Raw genomic sequence first — 17801 nt, 5'->3', positions numbered from 1 at the left:
TATAGGCTTTAGAGAAGAGTTCCCTGATATTCTCCTATGATCCACCTAGAACAAGGAAAGGCCAATTTAATATGAAACCAACCAAGACATTAAAAACAAAAATGAAAGAAAGATAAGAGGTCATACCTGAAACACCAGAAAAACCAATTCAGAAGCAGAAATCATATAAAAGGGTACACCATTTTCATTGGCGATGGCATAAGCCAGTGTGGGCTTGCCACAACCCGGTGGACCATAAAGTAATAACCCAGAAATTGGTTTCAAAGCAATAGCTTGTACTATGTCAGTACACAAAAGAGGGAATTTCACATCAAACATGAGCTCATCCAAAACATGTTTTAACCCACCCAAGTCCTTAAAGGCTGGTCCTTTTACCTCTACATCACAATTCTTACTTCCCTCTTCACTAGAAATACCTTCATCTTCATTGTCTCCGCGCGAAAAGGCGTCTTGGATTTATTAGAGTAAGAAACACGTAAACCATCATTGGTGATATCAAACTGCATGTTATCTTCCGATGTTAATACATTTCCGGATGACGAAGCAGAAGAAGGTGATGATGATGATATACATAAATCCGAATTCCTCTGTTCTCAATCATCTCTCCTCTGTTTCTTCCTATTTCCTTCACTTTCCTCTTCTTCTTCACTCAATGAGTTTATGATTTGTTTGACTTTGATCATGAGTGTCTAACGTCTCAACCTAACGTATTCACGGTTCTTGGAACGGAGATCATCAACAATCTCCTCCACAGTTAATCCCTTATACCTTGATTCTATAACAAGTTTCGTGCTCCCGCTGCTACTTCCTCTTTTCCCCATCTCAAAGTTTTTCAGATTAGGGTTCCTGGGAAACAGGGGAAGGTGTGTTCTTAATACAAAATGGGGGAGGTGTAGCAGCTGAAACCCTAACTCAACTTGAAGTGGGGCAGACAACTTTTTTTCTTCCGTGGAAGTCAGGAGAATGATAAGGAAAAATGAAACCCTAATAACTCACTTGGGCCTTCGATATCATTGTGGCCTTTGACCATAACCATTATGTAAAGCACACAAGTTATGGTTCAATAACTTTTGGCTGTGTCTTGTGATGGGAGTGTGGTGTTCCAATTGCGTCAAATTCTTGCCAATATGTTTGTGTTTGTGTCTGCGTTTAGAAGTTGAAAAGAGTTTGTGAACATTTTATTGTCAGAGTGATCCTGTCAATACTGAAGTTTTTGTTTTCTGATGACAATATGATAAGACGAATGAGATTATTGTGATAGCATACCAGAAGAACAGTTTATTTGTTAATGTTCATGTATATGAATTGTTATGAAGTATAGAATGAAAAATGACAAAAGCAAGCTTGTGACTAATTTTATTCGGCTATCCTTAAATCAGCAATATTGGTGATCACTCAATATACTAAATGGAGGAAATCTATATGATAATGAAATGGCTCAAGTCTATTGGATGTCAAAAAGTTTGCACTTGATAATGGCATGATCTCTACAATTCACTTTCTAGCCACTTCTTTGTGTGGTACGTTATCGCTAAATCAATTATTAGATGATTGTACTCCACGTCAAGATAAATTTATGTCACTATTCCTGGAGGTACTCTGGTGATTGTTCAACTTTTAAGACCATTGGATTTGCTCTGATTGGTTAGCCATTTTAATTACCGACGTTAATTCAATTTTGTCATCTTTGGATATTGATGGTAACATCTTCTGACTCATCAACCATTGCATGGTGCTTCATGTGATTTACAGCCATATGTGTTGGCATATCTATGACCCACTTCTACTGTGTTTAGCAGTGCATAACAATGGGAGACTGTATTAACAACTTTCTATGTGGAGCAAAGCACGTGAAATAGAAGAATGCTTAGTAGTGGAGGTTAGTATTTTCAATCAAATCTTAAATCAAGCACTTTGTCTAATTTATCTTGTTGCCATGAAAAACGTGTGAAGTTAGTCATTCTAGCTTTCGTAGTTTGAGCTCTTTACTTCTCAAAGTGTCATTTAAAAAAAAGAAGAAAACAAAAAGAGAGAGCGAAATCAACCAGGTGGTACATGTGCTTTATATTATTCTGTGAGTTCTTTCATAAAAGGAGGACTCTATGCCAATTTTAGTTGTTGTTTTTTTCTTTCTTAAAAGTAATCTCACTGAAGTGGAGGACCTACTTTCAGGCAAATCAAATTTATTTTGGTTAAGGTGGTGAAAAAAAGATCATTCATTGGACAATGAGGTTTTTTCATGTGTCAATATTCAAAATTGATTTTCTTTAAGATGCGGATGCCCACCATTTACATAGTCATACTTGCTAAACTGCGCCAAGTCTACTTACTAGAAGATTCTATCTCTCTTTCCACTATTTGTTTATGTTGGTATTGCTTGTAGATGATTCAGTTAATAGTGGTTAGCACTATGGGACAAGGTTTATCTACTTACCTCAGCCATAGGCCATTGCCATAAAGTCCCATTTGATACAAGATAGGGGTTGACTCTTAGTAATAACAATTAATTGTTTAAATGCTATTGGAGAAAGATTGTAATAACAATTTAAGCATCTTAGATCCTAGTGGAGTAGGTGGAGTTGGGATTAAGGGTTAAACAAACAAGGTAATATTGTCTTAGAAAGATGGTTGTGACAAGATGCAGAATATTGAGAGTTTTGATTCCAAAATAATAAAAGTAAATTGAGTGTGTAGTTATTAGTTGATTTCATATATTCCTCATTTCGTTCTGTCAGAAAAGGATAAGATTTAGGTGGTTACCTAGGAGGATTAATCTTGTAATAGAATGTAGCAAGAGAATTTTTCTTTGTTGTTCTTGTCTTGAAAAAGTGAAAAGAATATAAGACCATGTACATAGGAGAATTTTTAAGAGTATCAGAAGCCCATTTATTATTTTTAAATGGACCAAACATGTTTTATGGGTCTGATCCGTATCAGCCCAGTGAAACTCATGATACTGGGTATCATGTGACGTGTCAGGTCGTGATTGGTCGCGAAAAAATCTTTTGCCGACAGCGGAGAAAAAAAAAAAATCATTTATCCAAAGATTCAATTTTTTCTCTCCTCTCTCACGGCGATTTGCCGATTTCTGATTTCGTTTCCTTCTGTGTAAATCTAGGTATAGAGTTTGTGTAGATTTCGTTTCCTTCTCTTGGTTTGTGATTAGGGTTTCTGGAAATTTGATTTGATTAGGGTTTCTGGAAATTTGATTTCACAAGTGTAGGGTTTGTGTTTTGTTCTTTGATTTGGAGCTAATTAGATCGATTTTTATTTAGGTTTTTACGTTTGCTTTCGATTTGGGAATTTCTTGAAATGAATCTGTGGTTTTTGAACTCTGGCAGAGCGTAGTCCTCCGATTGAAGAGGTGATTCAAGCTGGTGTTGTGCCTCGGTTTGTGGATTATCCACAGCTTCAGGTTTGGTGGATCCTTTATGTATCTGTTATATAACTTTCATTTGCTAGAATTATCGTCTGATACTTCAAATACTTTGCATGTGGGTTCAGTTTGAGGCTGCTTGGGCATACAAACCTTGCTTCTGGGACTTAAGAGAATACAAAGGTGGTCATTGAACATGGTGCTGTTCCGATTTTTGTTAACTGTTGGCTTCTCAGAGTGATGATGTTCGTGAGCAGGTAATATATGTGTCTATTGTTTTTGCTCAGGACCGAATATATAAGTGCATATTGTTTCTTGTCATCTTATGCATAATTTGTATACTTCCTGTTATATTTCTATCATCAAAACCTCACAACTATATACTTCCTGTTGTTGTTCACTGTACTCTATTTTCCCATATCATCTTATGCATAATCTGACATTTGATTTTTATCAAAGGTTTTCAGAAATACAATGTTTGGACCAGAAGGACGTCCTCATCATTCTTGTGCATGGCTCAGTGTGGCTAGTAGTTTCCCGGAATGTGCTTCACTAATAATTCTTAAGGAGGTAAGTCCATAATTTAATCTCAGTGCTTTTCACACTCTTTCCGTAGTACATGTCTTTCACATGAGATTCTTGTAGTGTTGAGACCACCCAATGAGCACCAGATTACTCACAATATGACAATAAACAATGAAAGTGGTTATAAAATTGAATTGACTCTGGTATCAGGTTTGCATATGTACTAGGCAAATAAAGTTATTGATTCCATAAGCTTCTTTTGGATTTCAAATCTTTAGTATATCATCTTTTTTTATTCAAACAAAGCAATATAGAGTTCTTTGTGTCGAAACTGAAACTGAAACTGAACACTTGATATTTGCAGGAAAGTGAAGATGAGCACATGGCATATGGTCGGCAATGTTTTTGTGGTGAGAAGCCACTTGTTTTTACTTTCTATGGTCTTTGTCTTATTGGTGCAATGTATTGGTCAGAAACCACTTGTTTTGTTTTAGTAGCACAATGTATTGTCGATAATGTATTATTGGTACAATTCTCTTATATATATATGTCTTTGTCTTCTCATATTGAAATCCATTCGAAACGATTCTTCCTCTTCTCATATTTTTCATTACAATTCTTCTCAAATACGTCATGAACAAACACATCGACAATTGAAAGAAGATTTGATTGAACATATTTGGCAAAAATGGGGCCAAGGTAATTGACTACAAGCGACTAATTTTTTTATCATCATGTTTTATATGTTTTTTTGAATTTTATGTTTTATTTTGTTTAAGTATATTCTACGTTTCTTTTTATTGTAATATTACCTTTTGTAATATTATGTTTTAATATATTAATTTTTTTTTGCATTTTTTTTTTTATGATACTGAAATTGATCTCACCAATGCAAACATATTTAGTAGGAGTATCATAAAAAATCTCAAACTATAAACAAACATTATAAATAATACTAAAAAATTCCTAATGATACTATATGAATATCACCCATATACATGCTCTAATAACCATCCTGTAAAGTTTGTTGAAGGACAAGTTCAAGATAAGATTTTGATTTGGAGATTCACTTTGGGTTTGGATTTGATGAAAATATGAAGTTTAACATAAGTTTTCATAGACTAAGTTGTTGGACAAACGTTTGCACAAAAAAAAAAAAAAAAAAAAAAAAAAAAAAAAAAGTTGTTGGACAAACAATCGCACTGGGAGCTTTGTTCTGTCTTGACATCTCTCTGTTACTTCTCTTTTATACTTACGAGTTCTTGCACTTTATGTGATCTTCTATATTACCTATATTTTTCATCTTTGTGAATACGGCCGTTGTGTTACTCATCATTCTCAACGTGAATGTGAAAAAAAATAAAGAAAATTAGAAAATGAAAACTGCTTGAGGCTGAAAATAAGGCAATGTGAGAAAACACTGTAGAAAATGATGAGTCAATACAGTGAGCTTTAGGCCTATATATATAGAGGACCAAGTTTTCTTCTTCTCACACATACACACATACTCCTTAAAAACCAACTCTCTCGTGTAGTGTATTTTGTCAATAAAAGTTGAACAGATGGAGCATAAGAAGATTGGTGCAGAGTTTCAAGATTCGTGCGATGATCAACAGAAATGGGTTCTTGATTCTTCTCTCGATAGCAGAGGACGTGTTCCTCTTCGGGCTCGAACTGGCGCTTGGAAGGCTGCACTCTTTATCATAGGTACAGAACTTTGATTGTATATGCTGAAACTTTATACCACATAATTGAAAGTATGCTATAATAGCCCAAAATATAAATCTTTGTGAAGTCTTTTGTTTCATCTTCTCTGCGCAGCAATCGAGTTCAGCGAGAGATTGAGTTACTTCGGGTTAGCGACAAACTTGGTTGTCTACCTAACAACAATTCTCCACCAAGATCTCAAGATGGCTATAAGAAATGTGAACTACTGGTCGGGTGTCACTACTTTGATGCCTCTTCTTGGAGGCTTTATAGCCGATGCTTATCTCGGTCGTTACTCCACTGTCTTGGTTGCAACCACCATTTATCTTATGGTAGTATATGTTCATACATCTGATATACCCTAATCCATTTTTTTAAAAAGATTCCATAAACAATGTTAAACTTTGTCTTGATGGTTCTCTCTTGTTTCTTTCTAAAACAGGGTTTGGTCCTTTTAACAATGTCCTGGTTTATACCAGGCTTGAAACCTTGTCATGAAGATGTGTGCAATGAACCTAGGAAAGCACACGAAATAGCCTTCTTCATTGCCATTTACTTGATCTCCATAGGGACTGGAGGTCATAAACCTTCCCTTGAGAGCTTTGGTGCTGACCAATTCGATGATGATCATATTGAAGAAAGAAAGATGAAGATGTCTTTTTTTAACTGGTGGAACGTTAGTCTATGTGCTGGTATTCTAACGGCCGTGACTGCTGTTGTCTATATCGAAGACCGGGTTGGTTGGGGTGTTGCTGGCATCATACTCACTGTAGTCATGGCTATATCACTTGTCATCTTCCTCATTGGAAAACCATTCTATCGTTATCGGACTCCTTCGGGTAGTCCTTTGACTCCAATCTTGCAAGTCTTTGTTGCGGCCATTGCCAAAAGAAATCTACCTTACCCTTCTGATCCTTCTCTGCTTCATGAAGTTTCCAAAGCAGAGTTTACTAGTGGCCGGCTTCTCTGTCACACACAGCATCTTAAGTGAGTAGAACCAAACTCAAAAATCTTGCATTTGTTAATTTCAAGCATCCTAATCTGTTTCCTTGCAGATTTCTTGACAAGGCCGCAATTATTGAAGACAGCAGTCCTCTGGCCCTCGAGAAACACAGTCCATGGAGACTCGTAACATTGACAAAAGTCGAGGAAACAAAGCTGATCATCAACGTGATTCCCATATGGCTCTCCACGTTGGCCTTTGGCATCTGTGCAACACAAGGTTCGACCTTCTTCATCAAACAAGCAATGACTATGGACAGACACATCGCTGGCTTCAAACTTCCTCCAGCTGCCATGTTTACACTCACCGCCCTCACATTGATAATCTCACTCACTCTCTATGAGAAAATCCTCGTTCCCATACTAAGAAGCATCACACAGAATCAAAGAGGCATCAACATTCTCCAAAGAATCGGGATAGGTATGGTATTCTCCCTCATCACCATGATCATTGCAGCTCTAGTTGAGAAACAACGATTGGACAGTACCAACAACAACAACAAACCTATGAGTGTGACATGGCTAGCTCCTCAATTCATGGTCATTGGCTTTGCGGACGCTTTTACACTCGTTGGACTCCAAGAGTACTTTTACCACCAAGTACCTGACTCCATGAGAAGCTTAGGTATAGCGCTTTACCTAAGCGTGATAGGCGTGGCTAGCTTCCTTAACAATCTCCTGATCACAGCTATTGATACTCTCGCGGAGGATTTCTCGGGGAAGAGTTGGTTCGGAAAGGACCTGAACAGTAGCCGCTTGGACCGATTCTACTGGTTTCTTGCTGGTGTTATCTCTGCCAATATATGTGTATTTGTGATTGTGGCAAAGAGATGTCCTTTCAAAAGTGTGCAGCCAAGCCAAGGCTCTGCTGATTCGTCCATGTCCGTCGCCTAAATAAACAAGACATGCAATGCAAAGTATATGTCGTTAAGTTTACTTTAAAACAATAACAAAAAAAAACATGAACCAATAGATTTTTTCTTTGGTTAATAGATAAATTTAAGTTGAAGATTTAAATTATGATATGAAAATGAACCAATAGATTTTGATCAATTTTTGTATTCTCACGACACTTATTAGTAACTATTCAACTTTTCTTCTTTTCGTTTCGCATCGTTTCCATTCGTCCCATTCGAATTGCACTTGTGATTTCCGATGTACTTGATATGTGATATCTACCGATCCGATATCACCATTTGAAGTCTAAACTATTCTAAACAAAATTTAGATTAAATATAAAAAACAATACTATTATATAGATTAAATCGGATAATCCATTTTCATAAACAGTTTTCCGACGGCCGAAATTATTTTTCTTCAATTTTGATACTTTACCATTTATATTTTCAATTAGAAATTTGTCGGAACAAAATTGTCATATTAAAAAAAGAAAAGCATTGGAAAAAAAAAAAAGACAACTTGAGAAACAGTTACGCATATTCCGCGTATCTCAGTATCTGAGCTGTTTTACCAAAATACCCTTCTCCTTCTCCAAGCAAGATTTAGGGTTTCTCAAAGAGTTCACCTTTCCCTCTCTCTCCCATGTCGATGTCTCCGATCCCCATCGTAATTCAATTTCCTTCAATTGATGTGACCTTCGATTCCGAATTCGCCAACCCAGAAACGGGTTACTCATAGAAACAGTGATAGAGAGATATGAATGTTGACGCTAGAGTCGGTGTTGCGGTGGATGGAGCTCAGAATGCTCTTAACACTGCAACCACTGTTCATAGTAGCGTCGTGCCTCAGATTAAGCCGCAGGCGAAGCTAGGCACCTTACAGAATCTCCTAGCTGGAGGTATTGCCGGCGCTTTTAGCAAGACCTGTACCGCTCCTCTTGCTCGCCTCACCATCTTGTTTCAGGTCTGGTTCGAGATTTGAGCTTCCCTTTTCGTTGAGCTTGTAAAAATTTGGTCTTTTTGCGCTTTCTGCTTGGTTTTGGTTAGTGATAAGAGAGGGTTTTGGGGGTTTTAGATTAGGAATTGATATGAGGGTTTTGAGAACATTTAGTGAGCTCATGAAGTCACACATTTTGACCCAGTAGCAAAGTTTGAGCCTTTATTTACAATAATGCGTGAGGTTGGCTTGTAGCTTCTTGTTCTCTATTGTTTTTGTTAAGAAGGTTGTTGTCTCTTTCAGTTGCAAGGTATGCAATCAGAAGGTGCAGTGTTAAGCCGTCCAAGCTTATGGCATGAAGCTTCCCGTATTATCAACGAGGAAGGATATAGAGCCTTTTGGAAAGGAAATTTGGTTACTGTAGTACACCGGATTCCTTATACTGCAGTAAACTTCTATGCATATGAAAAGTACAATCAAGTGAGTTGCATTCTAGTCTTTTTTTCTAATTTGTGTCGTGTGTAACCGCCGTTTATGATCTGTTGTCACTCAGCCCCACAATGCTCTTTTATTTTGCAGTTTTTCAATTCAAATCCAGTCGTACAGAGTTTTATAGGAAATACGAGTGGCAACCCGATTGTGCACTTTGTTAGTGGTGGCTTGGCTGGAATTACAGCTGCTACAGCTACCTATCCCCTCGATCTTGTCAGGACTCGTCTTGCTGCACAGGTAATTGATTTCCTATTTTCTTCTTGAATATGATGTTTGAAAGCTTTATTATTCCCTTGATCTAACCAGTGTTTCTTTGTCTTTTCTTGTCTTGCATTGCATTATATTTGATCCTTCCCAGAGAAATGCAATGTATTACCAGGGTATTGAGCATACTTTCCGTACCATATGCAGAGAAGAGGGACTTTTGGGTCTATATAAAGGACTTGGTGCTACATTGTTGGTATGCTTTGTTTGCTTTCCCATGTTCTCTTATGCAAACTGTGTTGATTGTTAACTTCTTGGTACATTGTGATGTAGGGTGTTGGGCCAAGTCTTGCTATCAATTTCGCTGCTTATGAGTCTATGAAATCATTTTGGCATTCTCATAGGTAAAAGTCATCTATAATTGGGATTTTTCTGTTACTTTTGCACTCGCCTATTGAATATATATGTCTCTTCAGATGTTAAGTCATCATACATATCTTACTATTTTCTTTGAACTTCTTCAGGCCAAATGATTCGAATTTGGTTGTTACTCTTGTTTCTGGAGGTCTAGCTGGAGCTGTTTCTTCAACAGGTTTGCTATTCGACTTGACCTTCTCTGCGTTGTTGTAGTTTCGAGCTTTGTTCCTAGAGACATACATAGCTGCTTCTTATTATATGCATCAGATGACAAACTTTTTGATTCCCGTAAATTTGTAGCTACATACCCATTGGATCTTGTGAGAAGAAGAATGCAAGTGGAAGGAGCTGGTGGAAGAGCGCGAGTATATAACACGGGACTCTTTGGAACATTCAAACACATATTCAAGTCAGAAGGCATCAGAGGGTTATACAGAGGAATATTGCCTGAATATTACAAAGTGGTTCCTGGGGTTGGCATCGTTTTCATGACATACGAGGCTTTGAGGAGACTCTTAACCTCTCTCCCCAATTGACAACTCCCACTTATATACTTAGAGGAATTTTAGCTGCTTATAGAGTTAGTAGAAGAAAGGAACATGTTTATTTTCATCTTTTCAAACACTCTGGTAGTAAATTTTACTTTTCTTACTGCCGTGAAGAAAAATAGAGAAAATATCCAGTGTATAGGTTAGTTGCTCTTGGGTGGTAAAAACATTCATAGGCATCATATTTAACACTGTTCCACGTGAGCATATCTTCTGAGACTGAGAATAACATTTTTGTCTTGTTGTTTCTCTGTTCTTCCTACACTCATGATGCTTATGTAAGTTTTTGTTTGCTTGATCATCCTGTGTTTTTGTACTTGTCACAATGATGAGATTTCAACACAAGAGTCTTGGAATGAGAACATTTTTGTTACCTCAAAAAAAGATTACACTCAAGAATATCTTGAAAAAAAATCATCAATCTTTCTAACAAAAAAATGTTTTACAAAGATCAAGAACCAACGACCCACAAAGAAATATCTCATCAAGAACTTGCAAACTCCTAGACTCTTTTCGAAAAGAAAGATCTTTAAACTAAAACCTGAATTTCTACCTGAAAAAATCTCAATTTTTCTCATCTGACTTCACAATCTCTGAACTTGATGAAAAGTATTCATAAGTTACCCCAAAAGGCCAATTCAGCTAGAGGTCCTGAGCAAGAAGATACTGAGTTCTTGAGCCGAGTTAGCATCCGGGTTAATGAGATGAAACGACTCCGAGTCAGAGCTACCAACAACATGCTCATAATTCGCCCTCATATACATAACCTCATCAGTATCCGATTCACCCGACCCACCCAACCCGGATCCAGATGGCAACACACCCGCACCAACCGTCATAGACTCCAATCTCTTCAACATCAACCTCGTTTCTTCATTAGCACTTCTCCGTACAGCAAAACCTAGCTTTCTTCCGTTACAGAACATCGTCCAAACGGGTACGGATCTTAGCAAACACGACTTCAATTCGGGTCGGGTCGGGCATTCTAAAGCCACACGAACAAGACCCGAACCCATCTCGTGAACTAACTGGCTAGTAGCTATTGAAAGCTCGAGGAGAAGGATTGGTTTAACAGAGAGACGGTCGTGTTGAACACAGAACCACACGTGTCCCTTTCTTCTACCGAATATCGTACCAATCACCATCGTCTTCGACGGTCTCTGCGGCACCGTGACGGCGGATAGGTTATAGTCAGCGGCGGCGGAAGTAGCCTCGGAGGAAGAGGCGGAGGAAGAAGCTGAATCTTGAACGTCGATATCGTCTCTTAGGGAAGTACTGAGACGTTTCTTGGAAGCTCCGGTGGATGTTGTTGCTCCGGGGAAAGATACGGTGGTTGAGTTCGTCGGAGGTGTGATACATGGAAGAAGAAATCGACGGAGAGAGTCAATTTTCGTCATCCTTCTTTATTCTCTTTCTCTCTCTCTCTCTCAAAGGTGAAATGGATTTTTCTGAGAGTTTGCAGAGAAAATCTCAAATCTCTCTGTTTCTTGTTTTTGCTTTTTTTTTTTATAAAGAAAGGCGGGAGAACAAGAGAATATCCGTTGTGGGCTTTGACTGGGTTTGACTGTATTTTACACGTGGAATTTTAATGACGAGACACGTGGAAAGTGAATCTTGGATTCTTTGTGTTTTTCTGAAAAAGATTCTATAGCGATGGTGAAATGTTCACCGGTGAATCGGAAACTTAATTGGTACATTTAATATTTGAATGTCTTTAATTTTGTTTTGTTGTTTGATTTTACTCGTACGGTTTTCTGCATCACATTTACTGCTTAACGTTTTCAAGTGAAAAGAGAAAAAGAGTTATGTTTTGCAGAGATTTCAAGAAATTGGTCAATAATATTTGTGTTTCACTTTGAAAAAAGACAATAGATATATATATATATATACACCTTCTTTCATTAAACTGTCGTTTTAAAGTTACAGTATTTTTTTTTAAAGAAAAATATCGTTTATATTTCCAATAATTTTTTGAAACTAAAGTTCTACTTTACCCGATATTTCAAAGTTAAAACTAATAAATTTTGAATTTAAATCATCACCATTTAAAATTTGTCCCAAAAAAAAAATCATCACCATTTAATTAGTGTGGTACAGTAGATAGAGACTATATGTTTTAAGAAAATTAATTTGTATGAAATGTGTTAAACGACATTAAGGAACAAATAGTACTAGTATTCACGATATGAGTCCAATAAGTAGGTTATGTTATAAACCATATGGATGGACTCCATAACCGGCCCACAGCCCATTAGGGTTTTACCTTATTCTCTGTATCCTGCTATTATCCTTGTATATATATCCTTTTTTCTATTAATGAAAGACACAGTTCACAACACGTTATCAGCACATAAGCTCGAAAAAAAAAAAAAAAAAAAAAAAAAAAAAAAAAAAAAAAACCCTAACCCTAAACTTGACGAGCCCTAGCCGCCGAGCAAACAAAAGCCTTCGCCGTTTTCGTCCGTTTCCGATCTCATCTTTCACGTCGAGGTAAGTAACCTCAAGTTTAATATATAAAACGATCCACTCATACTTTCTAAACAGATCGTTCTTGCATGATTGTTATTGCATGATTGTTTGTTTGGTTCATGTTTTGTTTATTTAATCGTTGCATAAGATTGTTTGAATATTATTATGTTCATAGTCTCATATAATATATTTTACTACTAAAAGCATCTAAGTCTACGTTTGATTCATGTAGTCAATATTGTCATGCTTAATTAATTAAGATACAAAACTGATCCATGCTTTCGATCGTTGTTTATCATTGCATTAGATCTGTTCATATAATATATTATTTTATTATTAAAAGCACCTAAGTCTATGTTATTGATCTTCCTAGTTATTATAGTCATGTTGTATTAATTAATTCTCATAAGAAAACAATATTACTTTGCACGTTTGATATGTCGGAGTCGTAGATTGATTGATACTCTACGTTTAACATATTTCAATTATTATTTAATTCATCACGTTATTGCTATAAATTTGATTCATAATTGAATTATGCTTAACTGTTCTAAGACCAAATATTATATATAGTATTTCATCTAATTATATTTGAGTATTGATCATTGCTAATTTGCCATTAAGAGTCGTAAGTCAATCGCTATTACTTACGTATTAAAATTGTTTATAATAATCTGTGAAAGAGTAATTATAGTCACACGCTACGATTGAGTTATAAATTGATTGATAATCATAAATTTAGCATATTAAAGTTATTATTCATCATATACGCGGTTAAACCGGTTTGCTTGATTGTTCTCTCATACCATAAAACCTCCATAAATATAAACCCTAATCGCGATTTTAATCGTGAAAACCAAACCGCTATTTCCGTTTTTAACCGAAACCTTAATCGAAACCTTAACCAGAACATAACCGGTTTGATTAACCGGTTTGATTAACCGGTTTAATCCTAATCGCGATTTTAAAATGCGATACCCTAACTGCAAGTTGCGGTTTGATTATAGACCTAAAACCGGACTTATGTTTGGTATAATCCAAAAGAAAACCGAAACCCTAAATCCTCGATTAAACCGGTTTTAATAAACCCTAAGTCACGGTTTAAGATCAAGTTTCCCATATAAGGAAAGTTTCCATAAATAGAAAATCTCCATAAATAGAAAGTTCCATATAAGGAAAGTTTCCAGAAATAGAAAGTTTTCATAAATAGAAAATCTCCATAAATAGAAAGTTTCCATATAAAGAAAGTTTACAGAAATAGAAAGTTTCGTAAAATAGCAAGTTTCCCAAAATAAAAGGTTCCCTAAAATAGCAAGTTTCCCAAAATGGAAAGTTACCAAAATAGGAAACGCCTTCATAAGGAAATATTCCAAAACCCTAAAGTACATAATTGTTTAGGATTTCTTTCTAGATGAGAAATAGAAATTTTCCATAAAAGAAAAGTTCCATATAAGGAAAGTTTCCATAAATAGAAAGTTCCATACATAAAACCGAAATCCTAGCAAAAACCCTAGTACTATAAATCGCGGATGCTAAAACCCTAAAACTTAACCGCGAAATCCTAATATCCTAATCTAGTATGATCCGATTGTTTGGTTGTTGTATACTAGATCAATCTTCTAGGGTTGATTTCATCCATATATATATAACATGATTGTTTAGAAAACACTTGCTGAAGACAAGCATGACTCGGTCTTAAATACCGCATGACTTGGTCTAACCGATTACATGAGTTCTCATTTAACTCTATATATTATAGATATCAGAAATCAACTATTATGAATACACGGCACTCAATGCCTCTGGTGACAATTATTTACAATGGGCTTTGGACACCGAGATTGTCCTAAAGGAAAAAGAGCTTGGTGAATCTATTATGGAAGGAAACAATATCACCAGAAGAGAAAGATATAAGGCGATTACTAACATACGCCATCACCTCAATGAGAGTCTCAAAATCAGTACCTCACTATTAAGAATCCTCTGGACCTCAGGACAGAGTTGAAAAAAAAAAAAAAAAAACGGTGCTATTACCCAAAAGCCCGATGCAAGTCTAAACTCTTGTTTTGCTACTTGCTGAGCAAAACAATGAGTTATGAATAGTGAAATGAGACCTCCTGGTCCTACCCCATTATCAGAAGCCCATTGGGCTGAAGAGCCTAAAGAGCATAAAGAGACTAAAGAGTCTAACCACGTCCAAAAAGATAAGTATCATGGCAATTATAATTTATATGATCAAGGAAACCATTCATATGGTTAAGGCCGCCGACCCGACTTTGGTCGTAATCGAGTTAGAGGCCGTGGTATACCCAAACCACAACACTCAAATAAACTTGTTTGCCACTGATGAGGAATGGGGAAACCATTGGACTAAGACGTGCATGACTCCTAAGCATCTCATTGATCTCTATCAAGAGAGTTTGAAAAGAATCTAGAAGCTCATTTCATCACAATGGTGAAGAAGATTTCGACCATGAGATAGATGACTATGAGACTTCGGAATGCCAACGAAATATCCAAAGACATGGTTGATTAGCCAAATTGCGGGTATAGCTAAATTTAGTGAAGGCTAAGGGCAGGCCCATGGCAGGCCCATATTCCCAAGGGCACGCATCCTCAGATGCTTCATATTCACCCAGCTCAAAGGGGCCTTGTTGAGTTTCAAAGAAAAGTGTTTGAATGGTTTCCACATTGAAACCAAGGGTGAAGGGAACAAAGGATTCCCATATATTACTAAGAGCACCCAAGACCATGAGAAGGTCTTAGAGACTATACCCGCGTCATAGACCTTTACTATGCCAAGGTCAATATGATAGAGGCTAATACAGTAAACAAAAGGATTTACTGAGAAATTCACTAGTGGCATGACCGGCTTGGCCAGCCTGGTTCTAACATGATGCGTAAAGCTGATATTAAAATCAAAAGGGCACACTCCTTAAGGACCTCACGTGTGCAGCATGTACACAAGGGAAACCCATACTAAGGTCATCACCAGTCAAAGCAACTAGAAACTTGGTGTTTGCTAGATTGCTGGCCCAGACCATAAGTCTGTGAGCCCACATACTTAAGACTATATGTCTAGATAATGCCATAAGTCTGTGAGCCCACATACTTAAGACTATATGTCTAGATAATGCTGGTAAATTATGTCTCAAGCGTTTTATGGCTACAGTATGTCCATGAGGGGGAGAGTAGTATACCCCGTGGCACATGTCCATACTTGGGGACACACAATATTACATGCAACAAGAGCTTATACGCATCAGGCCATTCTAGTGAGCATAGATATTCCCCATCCCAATTGCTAACGGGTCATGAGCCAGACGTTTCCCATCTTAAGACATTTGGGTGTTCAGTCTATGTACCCATTGCACCACCACAGAGAGCAAATGATGGGACCTCAAAAGGGGATGGGAATATACGTTAACAATGATTCTCCCACCATCATTAAGTATCTCGAGCCAAAGGCCAGATTCAAGGATTGTCATCTCAATGAATCCGTTTTCCCAACACTGGGTGGAGAGACTAACAAGCTGGTCAAAGAACTTACATGGAATCAAACATCCTTCACATGGCAAGATCCTCGGACTCCATCAGAGATCCAAAAGACTATATATCTGCAAAAGCTAGCTAAAACAGTTGCCAAGATTCCTATAATGACCCAAAGAGAGTAACAAAATCGTACATACCAGCTTGTAATGCACCAGTACGTATTGATGTTTACAAGGAACACAATCAAGTTGCTACAGAGGCTACAACACGTAAGAAATGTGGTAGACCCAAAAGGTTCCAAAGACAAGAACCCTCGGAAATCAAAGAAAGGTGCAAGGGAAACCGAGAAGGTTCAAGAAACCATAGACATGGCCGGCTAATAGACATAACCCTAAGGTACCAATCAATGAGGTTTGGGACGCCAAACCTCAAGGTCCTGAAGGTGTAAAGAGATCTCTATAAACTATATCATGTCTAGAATACAATGGAACCGAAAAGATGTCGACATCAATGATAAAATATTTGCGTACAAGATAGCAACTGAAATGAATGAGGATCAGGAGCCCACGTCTATACTAGAGTGCACTCAAAGACCTGATTGATTAAAATGGTACAAGACCATAAAACGTGGAGCTAATAATCATTAAGAAGAAGAATGTGTTTGGTCCAATACGAAGAACACCATTCAATGTAAAGCCAGTGGGACAAATGAGTCTTTGTGATTATGTGAAATAAACATAGTGAAAGCGTGATATATCAGACACGGCTTGTCGCACAAGGATTCACACAAAGACCAGAATTAGAGGAGATATACTCCCCTGTGGTGGATGCTAAGACATTTAAATTTTTGTTAAGTCTGGCTATATAAAAGAGAAAGATTTGCGGCTAATGGATGTAATGCCTGCATATTTATATAAGTCCACTGGATAATATATGAGATTACCAGAGGGTATTGAGCTCAAAGATAAGAAAGATTTTCGAGAACAGCACTGCATAAGGCTGGACAAATCCTTATATGGATTGAAACAAAGCGGACGTATGTGGTATAACCGGTTAAGCGAATATCTCATCAGAGAAGGCTATAAAAACGATCCGATCAGTCCATGTATTTTTATCAAGAAGTTTGCAAACAAAGGATTTGTAATCATAGCAGTGTATATGAATGATTTAAACCTCTGGATAATCGCCCAAACAGTTGAGTATATCTAAAGAAAGAATCTCAAATGAAAGACCTAGGCAATAATTAAGTTCTGTTTGGGATTACAACCTGAGTACGTGAATAATGGAATCCTTGTGCATCAAATGGCATACACTGAAAGAGTACTCAAGGAGATTTAATAAGGACCAGGCCCGCCCATTGACCAGGCCCAATGGTGGTGAGAAGCCTCAAATTGGATAGTGATCCATTCAGTCCGGAAATGCCATACCTCAGTGCCATAGGAGTTCTAATGAATTTGGCTAGACACACTAGACCAAACATTTGTTTTGCCGTGAGTCTCCTGTCTAAATTTAGTTCATGATCAACCCAAAGGCACTGGAAAGGTTTAAAGGAAGGTTTGGTTAAATTTTAAAGTTTATTCTTCCTGCGTTGTTTACTTGGGTTTATTCTATACTGATCTAACCAAAGAAGGTCCAGTTTGCTTTGGTTTAGTTTGATTTGCTGATGCAGGTTATTCATAAGATCAAATTATGGCATGGTCAATGAATAGGAACTACGTGTGGCTTGATCCCTT

General features: G+C 37.1%; 4 protein-coding genes across 4 annotated transcripts; 2 read left to right on the top strand and 2 right to left on the bottom strand.

Moving 5' to 3' along the window:
* Positions 1 to 31: 31 nt before the first annotated feature.
* LOC110229304 (cell division control protein 48 homolog C) lies at positions 32 to 992 on the bottom strand (the record flags this gene model as incomplete). The annotated part of the gene is given in 2 exon segments (XM_021029087.1): positions 32 to 422; positions 425 to 992. Coding segments are annotated over 2 exon segments (870 nt in total), but the record flags the coding sequence as incomplete, so codon positions are not given.
* Positions 993 to 3020: 2028 nt separating this feature from the next.
* Positions 3021 to 7663, top strand: LOC9317617 (protein NRT1/ PTR FAMILY 5.6). Its single transcript, XM_002881505.2, has 9 exons — positions 3021 to 3118; positions 3342 to 3415; positions 3505 to 3633; positions 3836 to 3946; positions 4266 to 4600; positions 5437 to 5608; positions 5723 to 5940; positions 6051 to 6595; positions 6664 to 7663. The coding sequence occupies exons 6-9, from the start codon at positions 5464 to 5466 to the stop codon at positions 7502 to 7504; spliced, it is 1749 nt and encodes a 582-aa protein (XP_002881551.1). The 5' UTR covers positions 3021 to 3118; positions 3342 to 3415; positions 3505 to 3633; positions 3836 to 3946; positions 4266 to 4600; positions 5437 to 5463; the 3' UTR covers positions 7505 to 7663.
* A 330-nt stretch (positions 7664 to 7993) lies between these two features.
* On the top strand, positions 7994 to 10433 carry LOC9315781 (mitochondrial substrate carrier family protein B). Its single transcript, XM_021029939.1, has 7 exons — positions 7994 to 8473; positions 8750 to 8926; positions 9026 to 9175; positions 9297 to 9398; positions 9476 to 9546; positions 9667 to 9734; positions 9860 to 10433. Exons 1-7 carry the CDS (start codon positions 8267 to 8269, stop codon positions 10093 to 10095), a joined length of 1011 nt encoding a protein of 336 aa, XP_020885598.1. The 5' UTR covers positions 7994 to 8266; the 3' UTR covers positions 10096 to 10433.
* Positions 10434 to 10506: 73 nt separating this feature from the next.
* Positions 10507 to 11957, bottom strand: LOC9315780 (protein MIZU-KUSSEI 1). Its single transcript, XM_021029940.1, has one exon. It carries the CDS (start codon positions 11502 to 11504, stop codon positions 10746 to 10748), a length of 759 nt encoding a protein of 252 aa, XP_020885599.1. The 5' UTR covers positions 11505 to 11957; the 3' UTR covers positions 10507 to 10745.
* Positions 11958 to 17801: the final 5844 nt, after the last annotated feature.

The sequence above is a fragment of the Arabidopsis lyrata genome (assembly GCF_000004255.2).
Source record: "Arabidopsis lyrata subsp. lyrata unplaced genomic scaffold ARALYscaffold_4, whole genome shotgun sequence".
In the NCBI taxonomy this organism is placed as follows: domain Eukaryota; kingdom Viridiplantae; phylum Streptophyta; class Magnoliopsida; order Brassicales; family Brassicaceae; genus Arabidopsis; species Arabidopsis lyrata.
The sequence above is the reverse complement of the archived record's forward strand: the minus strand, read 5'-3'. Positions and strand labels throughout refer to the sequence as shown.

Excerpts from the sequence above, each read along its gene's own strand:
- LOC9317617 (XM_002881505.2), top strand. The coding sequence starts at position 5,464 with ATGGAGCATAAGAAGATTGGTGCAGAGTTTCAAGATTCGTGCGATGAT. Across the intron at positions 5,941-6,050 it reads CAACCACCATTTATCTTATG|GGTTTGGTCCTTTTAACAAT; the intron begins GTAGTATATGTT and ends TTTCTAAAACAG. Across the intron at positions 6,596-6,663 it reads TGTCACACACAGCATCTTAA|ATTTCTTGACAAGGCCGCAA; the intron begins GTGAGTAGAACC and ends GTTTCCTTGCAG.
- LOC9315780 (XM_021029940.1), bottom strand. The coding sequence starts at position 11,504 with ATGACGAAAATTGACTCTCTCCGTCGATTTCTTCTTCCATGTATCACA.
- LOC9315781 (XM_021029939.1), top strand. The coding sequence starts at position 8,267 with ATGAATGTTGACGCTAGAGTCGGTGTTGCGGTGGATGGAGCTCAGAAT. Across the intron at positions 8,474-8,749 it reads GCCTCACCATCTTGTTTCAG|TTGCAAGGTATGCAATCAGA; the intron begins GTCTGGTTCGAG and ends TGTCTCTTTCAG. Across the intron at positions 8,927-9,025 it reads CATATGAAAAGTACAATCAA|TTTTTCAATTCAAATCCAGT; the intron begins GTGAGTTGCATT and ends TTTATTTTGCAG.